This window comes from Dreissena polymorpha, chromosome 2 (assembly GCF_020536995.1).
Source record: "Dreissena polymorpha isolate Duluth1 chromosome 2, UMN_Dpol_1.0, whole genome shotgun sequence".
In the NCBI taxonomy this organism is placed as follows: Eukaryota; Metazoa; Mollusca; class Bivalvia; order Myida; family Dreissenidae; genus Dreissena; species Dreissena polymorpha.
This window is the reverse complement of record NC_068356.1, coordinates 97,170,528-97,184,526: the sequence shown is the minus strand read 5'-3', so window position 1 is coordinate 97,184,526 and position 13,999 is coordinate 97,170,528. Positions and strand designations below refer to the sequence as shown.

The window sequence follows — 13,999 nt, the reverse complement described above, 5'->3', positions numbered from 1 at the left end:
GTGTTACAATTTACTGTGTTATTGGGAATAAATGCATTTCATCAAATGCTAAAAAATATTACGGGTTTTGAATGTGTATACAACAAATGTGAACACTTATTAATTATATTTGCTTTTTTCATTTCAGCGGCACGAGGTATGTCGATATACAAGTGTGATTCAGCACAACACGTGATAACCTTTCGATTTCAATTACAATTTATTCAGACATTTGGGTATAGTTTGACGATAGGTTAAACATACATGTATATGATTATATAATAACAACGTGCTAAATGCAAAAATAAACTATTAGATTAAGACAAGTCTTACTACAGAAATATATATAAAATCTCGCACTGTCGTTATAAAAAAAATAGTGAGCAGTCACTTTGTTTCTGTCCTAAATTGAATACCATTATCAAGTTTTCGGACACTTTCAAATAATACTTTTTTGTGTCCGACAATTTAGATACGAAACATAATACAATATAGTATGAAAATTTAGAGACAGATATGTTGTGTGTTTTTGCCAATTATTATATTGAAATAAAACAAAGAAAAAAATGTGCATTATGTATTGTATTGCACTCTTCTTTCTCTGCTTTTAAATAAATACAACTTCACATATTTGCAATCTTTTACCTGAAATGGTATAAAACATGAAAAAAAAACATCCATCTTTCTGAATACGATAACATTTCAAATGATGTTGGGTTAAACCATTGTTTATTACCGGCATACATGGCAATTTACCTAATCACGGATTTGCAATTGTTATGGTCATTTGTCATCAGCGAATTCACCTGCCATGTTTAATGACCTATTTCTGGTTGTAAAACCCCAGGATCGAAGGGTCCCCAGATTAGCAAAGAACAGGGCAAAACTCTGGTAAAATAGCATTGTCAAATATACTAAAAGCAATCATATGGTCTTATCTCGAATGAAATGGAACAACCAGTTCAAACAATGTACTTGATTTTATCAAGACATCGTGAATCTCAGTCACGCTCATTTTAGTATAAATAAAGCGCCAAGCGTTGTGGAGAATCGTTTCATGATCTTGTGATCCGAGACAGCACGTACACGATGTCAGACAAAAGCCGAGTTGTAAGTAAAAGTTTGCAATTATTTCTTGAACCTAATTTTGTGAACATAATTGTTAATTTATCATTTTGTTTACAACAAACAAAAATTATATATGCGAGTAAAGCAAAATCGAATATTTTATTTGAACAAAAGAGTCAATTAATTGACAATTATCATTCAACAAACGTTGCATTCCTTCAATCCAATCTCAATTATTTGTATTATTAAACAGTTCATATATAAATATATATATATATATATATATATATATATATATATATATATATATATATATATATATATATATATATATATATATATATATATATATATATATATATATATTTCTATTTATGTTCCATTATTTCTATCGATTATTTCTAATATAACCATTTCACAAAGTATTGCATTTCAACGTATGCACAAACAATATTTAACGTATTTGTATCTGCATTGAATGCCGTAAGCATATCTATAGTGTTGGTCGTGTCCTCATTTCCTTCTGGAAATGTTGATGATAGTTAAAACAATATATGGAGACAAATAAAACCGCCGTGCTTGAAAACGTTTAAAGCGAACGAAAGCGATACAGTTTACTACAATTGGAGATTGGTATACACATTTCAAACATCCGTTAATTATATAAATATTTTTTTTAATATGAATTCAAATAAAATATGCATATTTTAATTTTGAATACATTTTTTTTTAAACGTGTTGTTCTGTTTACGTTTGAGTTATTAAGCAAAACAAAAGTAGTCACAATTGAATTATTAAATGGAGAGATACATATGCATTTAAATGAAAGGCTTTATTTTTCAAACATATTCTCCGGATTTGAACATATTTTTGCGTTGTTAGTCTGTTACTATACAGAGCTAATTTTGTTCCATCATATAAGGTTGACCAATGAGTATATTTCTAGAGGAAAGACTTTTACTACGGGCTTTATTATACAAAATATTTGATCACACGTAGCTATAATTTTCAAAACCTAAATACAGTATATCGATTTCTAACACGATCTTAGAAAGTATTCTGAAGTTAAAATACAACCACTATTTTATCTGAATATATCCTATTCCTCCTAAATATCAAACACGTCTACTACGTTTTCATTATTATACAAACTATAATGAAGTAATAACAAATACACATGCAGATTGAGCACAACCTGGAATAATTACTCATGTTCTTGTGTTTGTACCTTGACAATTTGCAAATTAGGAGTTGTATATGAATATGCATACACTGTAATTTACTTTTAGGTTGTAACATGACCAAAGTAAAAAGTTTACATTATTAATACCTTCAATGTTATTCTCGTTTAAGTTCGTGTGGACCATGCTGTTATCTTCTTTATGTCATCCAATACAAGCATTTCTGCTGTCTGGAGGCGACGTTTGTTTCGGAATATGCAACTGCGTTGAAGAGATGCAGCGGATTATATTTCTAGACGAAACGGAAGTGAAACTAGTACGATGCGAAGAGAGGGATCTCAGATCTATACCAAACTTTGCTATTCAGAATCTTCCTACGGGATTTTACCCTGGTGGAAAAAACTTTACCGTTGACTTGCATAGCAATTATATACAAACTGTTCCTGATAAAGCGTTTGGAGACCTTCCAAAGCTGTCCAACGTTGACCTCTTTGGAATTATTTTATACAATAATTCAATATCGTCCGTAAGCGATTCGGCATTTCTTGGTCTAGAAAATACTAGAGTTGTTTTAAATTTCGGACTTAATAATTTGACGACAATCCCTCGAGCACTGCGTATTCTAAGACAAATCGAGTTGTTATCTATAGAAGAAAATCCGATTATGACCTTAGAGGCTTCAATGATTGAACACATCAGTCCCTTGTTACAATTCAGTTTAAATTTGACTTTGTATAATAGCTGGCCAGTAGAACTCAATAATCTCCATGTACAATACTTTTGGTTGTATGGTTACTCTGGAAATTCGTTTCAGAATTTCGATGTACATGGCATCGGTCAACGTGGGATTGAGTTAGAAATAGCAGGGACGGACATTGTAGATCTAAGTGATGTGATTTGTAACAATCAGATAAACGTCTCCAAGCTTTGGCTTTGGGACAATTACAAAGTAGATATTAGGCATTTTGAAAGGTGTAGTCAAGGAGCGGTCATGCAAAATATTTTGGAATTGGAGCTTACTAGCTTTTTCTTCGGAAGAATCCCGAACTTCGTTCACACACTGAATAAACTAGAATTTTTCCGTTGTGCATTTAGTAATATCACCGAAATTAATGCTAACGACTTTCGAGGACTCACAGAGCTAAAAGTATTGTATCTTGATAACAACCGAATCACAACAATACATCCACATGCATTTGACACAAACACAAAACTTCGCAACTTGTATCTATACCATAACATGTTGACGCATATTCCAGATAGTGTCGTAAATTTAAATCTCGAGTCGTTGGATATGGATACTATCGTTTGCACATGCTCAAATTGGCAAAATCTGAAACAAATTAATTCAACATTTGCCGATAGTATGTACTGCATGGACAACACGAACTCTGTTAAAAACGCCCGCGATGCCTGTCCCTGATAAAATTGTCAACTGATCGACATATAATAACATTTGAAAATCATTGACTACATATTTTCACAATGGTGAAAGAAAATGCCGAACGTAAGATCCGATTTTGACGATTTTTTATCGCAATTTTGTATATTTGGTGTTAATTGTTTACTTCTTTGCCTTGCCTAATGTTGAAAATACACGGACGATTATGGATCATGTTGTTCACATTTTTTGGATGTGTGTCTCGTTTAGATCTGTGTTTAAAACTAGCATATATCTACAAGGTATGCAGGCATGGCGTGTATGTTAACACAAATATGTAAACTTGAATTCAAATTAGGATATGTAACAATAGTATTTAAATGCGCATAAAGGTTCTATACTGTCATGTTGTTGAATGTTGATTCGAGGTAATCACATATTTGTTCATCTGACGGTGAATGGTGTTTTATATATCATAATGTGAACATGGAAGTGTTTTCGTTATTAAATGTTTCACTTTATTGAATTTCTGAATGTGTGAATATCAAGATGACATTTGATTGTTGTGCATGGTTTCTAATTGTAATAAAGTATATTAATTATATGTAAATAAACTTGTTTTGAATCGCTACATAATTTTATTCGAAAGTCTATCAAAAGACCGGGTCATTTTTAACGGCGGGCAACGTCTTTTTAACTGTTGTCCAAATATGGACATAATCTTCCACAAGCATCACAAACGGGTCCGAATTATAAATGTACCGATTATATAATTGATCGTAACAAGAACGTGGTCATTTAATCTTAAAAAACCAACACATATACTTGATTACCGATGAGTGCATGAAATGCCGGTTCTCTTGAACTCGTCAAACAGCGAACTCGGAGATACTCCTTGTGAAATGTTTTTTATTTAAGGAAATTAATGCATATGAAATGGATAGTATTCCAACTGATATGTTATTGCTTCAGACATCCTTACTCGTCGTGCATTGTTCCTGCGTTCAGAATAAGAATAATAAGGAACATTAACTCATTATTCAACGACAAACGCCAAACAGTTTAACTACGCAATTTATTATCTTAAAGGTTTTGCATAATAATGTCAAGGCTGGGATCAATTGTATTATACAGGTTCCCCCGAGAACGGCGGGAAATTTAAGTACATAATGTCTATCCCCCGTGACAAGCGGGAAGTGTGTTCGTGGAAACTATGCCAAAAAGGACCACGGCCGCAGGAAGTGGGCCTTCCGCCACACAGCGGCCACAAACACACGCCAGCCTTGACAAGCAATAACGATGAATTAAAATCGGGTTTGGAAAAACGAAACTTTGCTCAAATAAAAGGCTAGATTGCTCCGGACAGTGTTCAACATGATAACGATCCTAACTAGAACTTGTGCGTGTCATCGGAAGCGATTCAACAATGTCAGGGTATTTGATATAGCAACCTCTCGCATCTAGGATAGTAACGCTATTCAGGAATTCTATATTTGTTTTCTTATTTATTTATTTATGTTTACTATCAGCATAGCGCCAGTTAATACGCGGAAAGATTAAGGAGTAAACTTGGATCGCGTCAGATAAAAGCTATTGTAGGTAGCCCACTATGTATCGATAATCATGGGAAATGTGTAACACTGATCGGGGCTCGATTTCGTTACGACCATACGAGGTGGTCAAAAGTACAGCATGTTGATATGTTGATTAAAGGGCAATTGCGAATTATAGGATTATCTTTGTATTCCAGGCGCATTTCGTCTTTTAAAACCCCACGTGATGTTGATTCCTAAATATTGCAAGCCTAGAACAGAACCGTCTGACACGTCTACTGTATTATGATAGGCATCCCATATCATCGATTATCCGATTATCCATACGTTTCTTACGTGATATTTAAATACCCGATTAATATACAGGTTTGGACCACCAGGAACTCGGCCGTTGAGTTTTAAATCTTACAACAAAATGACACGTAATAAAGCTTTTAAATGTTACATGTAAATACCACGGCGACTTAAGTTATGAAACATAACAGAACAGTAAGTCATAAATATGTTACGGTTGTATGTACGTGTTTTTTTTTTCAAGTAACGTGTACATCAATCGATAAAAATAAGCATTTTAAGTCGGGCTTTCCAACGTAAACCACTTGGTTACTATACACCACTTTTTTAATATTTGATTAACAAGTATATGTAAACAACACGGCACTGCTAGCCAACTATATAGCATTAAATAACGACCTTTATTCTTCCGGGAGCAAGTCCCAGTTCAGTAGAGATATATGAATAATCTATTGATTTGTGTAATACATTAAATTTATCCCAAGGCTTTTCACCATAAGCCAAATGGCGATCGTTTTACCACAACTTGAAAGCTGGAATTGCGTATCTTCCAAGAATCGGATTTTTATTTATTTACAGACAAAGATGATCAACGGGCATTTTACCATAAGCCAATTGGCAAAGCTGTATTTTCCGTTATTTCGGAAACATAGAAGCCCATTTATCGCTTCATTTACCAACCATGTACCATTATATATAACCACCACAAAGTTCTTCCGGGATTAAGTCCCGGTTAAAGTGGAGACCCGGGAAACGGCGTTATCTACCAATAACTTCTTCATATTGATATTTTATGTAATATTTACTTATAGCCAAAAGTGATCACCGGACTTTTCACCATAAGCCAATTTGGGCGATCGTTTCAACACCATAATTTTGAAAATGAATAAGCACATATTGTGCACCACCAACCAACCATGTACCATTATATATAACCACCACAAAGTTCTTCCGGGATTAAGTCCCGGTAGAGACCCGGGAACGGCGTTATCTACCAAGAACTTGATATTTATTTAATATTTACTTATAGCCAAAAGTGATCACCGAGCTTTTCACCATAAGCCAATTTGGGAGATTGTTTCAACACCATAATTTTGAAAATACATAAGCACATTTTAGTGCACCACCAACCAACCATGTACCATTATGTATAACCACCACAATGTTCTTCCGGAATTAAGTTCCGGTTCCAGTAGAGACCCGGGAACGGCGTTATCTACCAAGAACTTGATATTTATTTAATATTTACCTATAGCCAAAAGTGATCACCGAGCTTTTCACCATAAGCCAATTCGGGCGATCGTTTCAACACCATAATTTTGAAAATACATAACACATTTTAGTGCACCACCAACCAACCATATACGTATATATAAACCACCTTGTTTTTCTTTTTGGGATTAAGTCCCAGTTTTAGTAGAGGCACTGGAACTGCTTATTTACCAATAACCTGATATGTGTTTATTTATAGCCAACGTTGACCATCATAAGCCTATTGGCAATCGTTTAATAACAATAATTTTGAAAAAGAGAGGCGCTTTGAGGGTACCATCAACCAAACATATACCGAACCTATTCCAATATAACCAGACTGTTTGATCTCACAGGACTAAGCCCCATTCTATTATTTACTTAGAATCAAATTTGTGTGCATGTCTTCTAAACATAAGCCCATCGGTTATCATTTAAGCAAGTTCAAAAATTCACGAAGACGTACATTTAGGGCACCACAAACGAATGTATATGAATTTGTATTACCGCAGTTTATTGTATATATACATTATTATGTTATTGATGTGTTATATTTTGTTATTAGTATCATTATTATATGTATATATTATTATTATTAATTTTGTTACATGGATTATATTACAAGTGCTGCAAGATACGCACCAACGCACATCAATTAATATAGTATGCAGATGCAATTGATTGCTGGGATTTTTGAATTAAGGCTGCGATTATATTTGTTGTTTGTTGATTTTGTCTTCGTTGCAATAGGGACACGGGAAATGCGTTTTTTTATAAGGTATAATAAGCAATTTTGCTTTACAAACGTATTGAGTATATTAACTTTAATCAATCAGACTCCAAGTGTAATGCCGACATTCATTAATATGGCTAGAAATGAACCTAGTTTTTTACGATATATATAAATACACCCATGGAACCATACTGAAGAAAAAAAACGTAATGTCCCGTTCGTTTTTATTCTATTAACGTCACACTATCTAATAGTTTTGACGATTGAGTACGTAGCGAGAACAAAAATTAGCATCCACAGATTGTTGGCGCATAATAATATCCTCTATCGAATGTACAACTTTCATGCGTCAGATTTACACGCACACTTTGAGGACCTAAACAACCAGACTAAAACAGCATTATTACGACGAAGGTCAGTTTTTCAAACTGAATGCAAACGAATAAACCATAACGGCATTGATCAGTTTTTTACGCACTGATGCATACTAGTACGCAAGTATTTCCCATTATACTGTAACACGTAAAACATAATATTAACCTTTAAACAAACAGATAATAAATAAATAAAACGATTTAAATTACGTCTACGCTCTACCCTACAAATTGATGCACGTGAAAATCTTGATTTCCGCTCCATTGGACATGTGTCACATTACCGATAATAAATACATTTTATCCCATTTTCAACGCGACAATGACGGTATAACACCTTATGGAATATACTAGCCTGTATTCCACCTTGTGGGATATACCTATCGCGTGCACGGATTACTTTTTATTCAACAACTGAATGATTTTTCACAAGAAATAAAGTCGAGAAAACTTTAGCTTCAAAATTAAACGACCTTCAACCTTTAAATCTGCATAATTTTTCGCCATCCGTATGATGAATCAGCTGATTGAAACTTGAAACTTGAGCATTTGATTGAACGCCTATTTCTACGTATACACATATTCAATGGCGTTGTACAATAGAAATAAAAACAAAAATTAAACACAAATAAAAAAAATACAATAATATGGAGTGACACAGTAACTGATCCTCAACAAGCGAGCGAGGCAATCCTCTTCACAAGTTAAAAAACGAACAACAGTGCCAAGTATGAAACAAGTCTATACAAAACATTTATCAAAGGTACATCACGTATTATCTTTAAAATAATGCAAAAAAGTCGTCGAAAAAGTATGTCTTAGGTTGTTTTTTTTTAAGTGTCTATTAAAGTACATTGTCTTAAACTCAAAGGTATGTTATTCCATAGTTTTGGACCCACAGTTCCAAAGCTTCTATCACTGAATGTTCTTTTCTTGTTGAACGGTACATTAAAACAGCCTATTGATGATGCTGATGATCTAAGATTGATAGCGACATAAAATGACATACTTATTGCGTCATTTTCCCCATAATTATTTAGACGATTTATTATAAACGCGACTTATTTAACATGTATATGTACTGTATATAGACATATTTGAATTGTCAATTTATCACATTTCCTTATTTCGTTTAATGGGCATTGTTTATAATCCATGCATAATTATACTTTTGACATTTAAGAATGTACAACAAGCCATACAAACATAATTCATAAATAATCTGCAATATTTGCTTTCCGTTTTAATTCACGATAGGCATAGAGCTGTGTTGTATAAGATGATAAAAATAGCACCACACTGGAATTCGGAACGTCCCATTTTGTACACGGGTATTACCCACTCATTTATCTGTTGTGTTATGGAATGTTTTCCATACTTTGTGTAATTATAAATTAAAATATTTTCTTGTACAATTAGGGCATTTACCAAAAATAAAACATTGTGCAAGTTTAAACATAATTATGTTTGTATGCAGAAATGCAACCGAGTTTATCAACGGCTATTATTTGATAAACTGCTCGGGTTCATTTTAACGGCAGTTATGTACATAGAGTACATGACGTAGCGTGTGACGAAGAAGAAAGTTTATTGAGTTCATAAACTCATTTGAATATAGTGATAGGATGGCATAAGGGTCTTTATTTAACTATGCTAAAATAATTATTAAAGACCCTAGATGCAAAATCGTCAATTATTGAGTTAAATGGATTATTAGATTTTAAAGGATAATTAAAGGTAAGATACTAGTTCGAACGTGTTTTGGTTTTTGTTAAATAGATTATTGTTTCTACTTCCAGAATTTGTACGTTGTATCGCCATATAAATCATTAATACGTTAAACCAAACGTCTACACGTTCAATGTTTTTAATGACGCCGGAAGCGCACCCAATAATTTCTCTATTGCAGACTATTTGCTGCGTTATTTCTAGGCATATTTGTTAAAGAGACACCTAGGAAACAAATTATACGTTTGAAATGTTTGTCTCGTCTGTAATGATCAATAAAACAACATGTTTAACCGACCTTAAAAACCGCTCAGACGATTCCACGTTTCGTTTATATAACCGACGCCGTTACCTCCGGTTCGGTTTCAAGTCTATTCTCCGTGCCCATTGCTTGAGACGACAACGCTTCCTTTAAAAGACATCTTTCGACCCGTGGTGGCAATATAAAAACAATAAACATAAATGTGTTAATACAATCGGATAGAGAACAATGATTAGACGATAACTTCAAATTAATGCAAACATAAAATATCTCAGAATAAAGCTTTGTCTAATAATTCACGACACATTATATATAATTTACAAAACGCAATTTTGAGAAGTATACCATCACGTGGTCTGTCTTTCTTAATACTAAAAATTTATAAAAAAATACAACACAAAAACACTTATGCAATATCTTTTCCCAGAATTTATAATGATTTTTATGTTATACATATACATTTCACTAAATCTCTAAAGTGATACAACTGCTCATAATTATACAAGTTCTCCATTTAAATTTATGAAACCACGTGGTCGGTGTAACCGAATTCTAAAAATGCAAAATATTTAGTATCTTCCCAAAAATATATACTGCATGTCATATTCTAAATGTAAATACGCCTAACAAGATACAAGTGTCTATAATTAAATAAGTTCTCATTTGAAAAGAAAGAGTAAAAGATAAATTTATGAAACCACGTGGTTTTAAATGTAAACTTGTAAACCATAGCGCGACCTACCCTGGTACGACAATTTGCACGGGCAGTGGTTTTATACTTAGTGAACGAGTCTATGTGTTAGAGTTGACTGGGTAGGATGGGTTATAAAATTGGGGTTCGGGTTTCGGCGATCCCTTAGGAAAATAGCGTTTGCGTTGAATAAGACAGTTTATTCTTGAGCGAATAAACATTATTATCTCATGGATCAATATAGTTGCTTCGTTAGGTGCTTTTCAAATGAAAGTTACAATGATGATGAATGTATTCATATTTGATGAAAATGTGAATTCGTGCCGCTTTCATGTTAATGATCATGTATTATGTTAGCAAACATTAAATGTACCATTTAATGTATTAATACTATCCGTACAAAGGCGAAGAAAACCAACCCTTCACCAATTTCCAAGACATTTACAACGATATTTGTTTCCCAAGTTTGTCCTGATGTGTTTAACTGATTAGTCAGTGGACTCGAACCATGGCACCGCGGTAACAGCTATTTCTCTGCAGTCTGAAACACTCGGTCGCCAAATCTTTTTTGTCAGCAGTAACTGGACGGTTTGACGCCTCTTTTCTCCCACTCGGTATGATGATACAAGTTAATATGAAGATTGCAAATACTTTAAACTAACGTAAAAATTACCAAAGATTAATAATATTGTCACACATGTATTTGCTTCAGGAACGATTATGTACGTATAAATTGGGAGAAACGTAGTTTAATAATTATTTGACGTTCCTTTGGTAAATTGAGAATATAAGGTTGGTGAATGTTGATATAATGTGATATCAGACGAGGGTGATATGGCTTAGGAAAGGTCGAGGCTTGCCGAGCCTTTTCACACACCATTTCGATATCACATGATTTCAAAGGCCACCAACCTCATATTCTATTTATTATGCCACAATTAAAGCAAACTGCTTGTGGATTTCGAGTTGCGGGAATGAAACTGCTTTTGTGAAATATTCAGCGACTTTGCAATCTGTGTGTGAGACGAAACAAAGATGCTTTGGTTTTCCATAGTGTTTGGAGACTTAATGGGTGACATATGGATTAATTTCTGTTTGAAATTCGAGTGACTGATAAAATAAATGAACATATGTTTTGTGTTTGGAGTCGGAGGTATGTATTGCTGAGGTAGATGATGATTTGTACGTCCTTGTGACAGCTGATCTGTCAGTGGGAGAGCATCCTGAATACAAGAGCGTCTGCACCATATGTATCCTGGCAAAGTGGTTGGTAAGTTTCATCGTTATAAATGCACAATCCACAGGTTTCGTTACGTGCGCTATTTTGACAACCCTTAACATGCGGATGAACCAACGATCAATGCCAGTGGTTCTTCTACAATTGGTCTGTGAGCTTGTTGTGAGTAAATAGGGTTGTTTAGCTCCAATGAGCCATGTTTTTTGTACATAGTTTCTGGCATTAGGCTTTTTTCATCTTTGTGACTTATTTTGTAAAAAAATTAGTCGCACGCTGTTCAAAATTTTGAACAAATGTTTCTTGCACTATACAGATTTCTCTGCCTCTCAAACAATTCAAGTAATAGATCTAGATTTTTATTTTTAATCAATTGTGCAATGAGTGTTTTATGATGTTTTTATAAAGGTTTCTTTTTTTTCTTTTTTAGCTAAAAAACCATTGCAAACAAAAAGTTATTGTTTTGTTAAAGATATGGAGACTTAAACCATTGTTATGATATTCACATGTTTGCCTTGCTAGGAAAGCATTTGAATTTGTAAAATATTAGTTATACTTTTTTATATAATCTTATAAAATATGTTACGGGTATATTTGTCCCAAATTCTTCTTTTGAGCAAACCTTTCATATTTTGGTTTCAAAAATAAATCGTATACAGTCTCTTTAACAGGTTTAATGTTTATGTTTATGCATACTGTTTTCATTTGTGTTCGTCTGCAGCAAATGAATGGTATCGAAGCAATTTTGTATTTGTTTTTTTCCATTGATTATTGTTCAGTTTATTCATATTTCTCTATGTGTTATCACTTTATAAATGACTGGATTTGTGGTGGTTTTTAAACAAAAAAAAATCTTGCTTATTAATTTTCTAAATAAAATATGAATCGCTAAATGTGTTCTCATTTTTAACGACATAAGCGACATTCCACGCCTACAAAAAGTACTTCTCAGAATTTGCGGGACTAACCAAACATAGAGCCCTACACATTTGATTGATTAACCCGAATGTGGGAGGTTTTAAAACTGTTATTGATAGACGGAGTTTATAATCTTAATCGGATGGGGTATCCGATAACACTTAAACATATCATGTGCTCGTCTTCAAAGTAAAATGCGCACTTGAGGCATAATAAAATCAAATCGTATCATGGGCAATGGCACATTTAAGTGCTGCTTATATAAAGTATTGAGAAACCAAACGAGCACAGAACATGTCAATTAATCATTTCTAATTAGATGAAGAGTGATGATTTTAAATCAAGTAAAAAAGCAATGAAAATCGCAAAAGAAGTAGATTTCCATTTCTAACATACACTTCAAATTAACCAACGTCATTTTTTTTTTAATATGACGATTTTACGGCCTTAATTATAAGTCAACGAACCTTTTAAGTGTATTGGAAACATACTTGTGTTGTCAAAAAAGCTTGCGAAATTTTGTTATGGTTATACTATGCACATTTGTAGTAGTAGTATTATATTGAAAATCATATTTCGAATATAACATAGATTTTGAGAAAAAAAAGCAATACAGACTAGATGTAACATAACTATTTGTTTTTTTGGTGTATATTGACTATAAAACTGTATTAGCGTTGAATAAGGTAGTTTGTCATGAGCGAATATACAGTTTCTATCTCTATCAATACACTTATTGCGCTTCATGTTATTTTCATGAACGCTAGTATTATGATAATCATATAAAAAGCTTTTTGATATAATTAGAAAAAACAGTTATTGAAAAAAGACCGCTCAAAATATGGTTATTAATAAAATAATAACATCAATAAACAGCTAGAGTGATTCTTCTTTTAAAAGTATACGATAATTATTACGGTAAATTGGTGTTAGAAGATTTTGATTAGTTCCTTTCATTCATATATAATTATATGATGTGAAATCATATATAGTTATGCCAACATCATTATTTCATGATGTGGTGTTTGTATCTAAAAAAATATACCCATATACTATATCAATCATAAATACAAATTCAACAAACAATGCCAATACAGGACGCAATTTGCGGTTCCAATTTTAGATTGTAAAATTAATTTTAAAAGGGTTTAGCAGTTATATCAACTCAGCGATAACACGATTTAAATCCCATAAACACACAATGTACAAGAAATGGCATTTTACTACGCAATCAATACCAATGTCGTTCTTTTAATCATTTTCTATGTGGGTTGCAGCCGACAAAACATGTTCATAATGTCGAAATCGTCATGCAAACTTGTTTAATCTCACAGTCAAACATAATGGTGCCT

General features: G+C 33.0%; 2 protein-coding genes across 2 annotated transcripts in view; both read left to right on the top strand.

Annotated features, from left to right (window-relative positions):
• The window catches only part of LOC127868154 (E3 SUMO-protein ligase CBX4-like), a 175,071-nt gene that overhangs the window by 74,780 nt on the left and 86,292 nt on the right, over window positions 1-13,999 (top strand). The window lies entirely within an intron of this gene.
• LOC127868157 (leucine-rich repeat-containing protein 15-like) lies at window positions 935-4,213 on the top strand. The gene is made up of 2 exons (XM_052409787.1): window positions 935-1,089; window positions 2,401-4,213. The coding sequence occupies exons 1-2, from the start codon at window positions 1,069-1,071 to the stop codon at window positions 3,649-3,651; spliced, it is 1,272 nt and encodes a 423-aa protein (XP_052265747.1). The 5' UTR covers window positions 935-1,068; the 3' UTR covers window positions 3,652-4,213.

Excerpts from the sequence above, each read along its gene's own strand:
- LOC127868157 (XM_052409787.1), top strand. The coding sequence starts at position 1,069 with ATGTCAGACAAAAGCCGAGTT. Across the intron at positions 1,090-2,400 it reads TGTCAGACAAAAGCCGAGTT|TTCGTGTGGACCATGCTGTT; the intron begins GTAAGTAAAAGT and ends TTCTCGTTTAAG.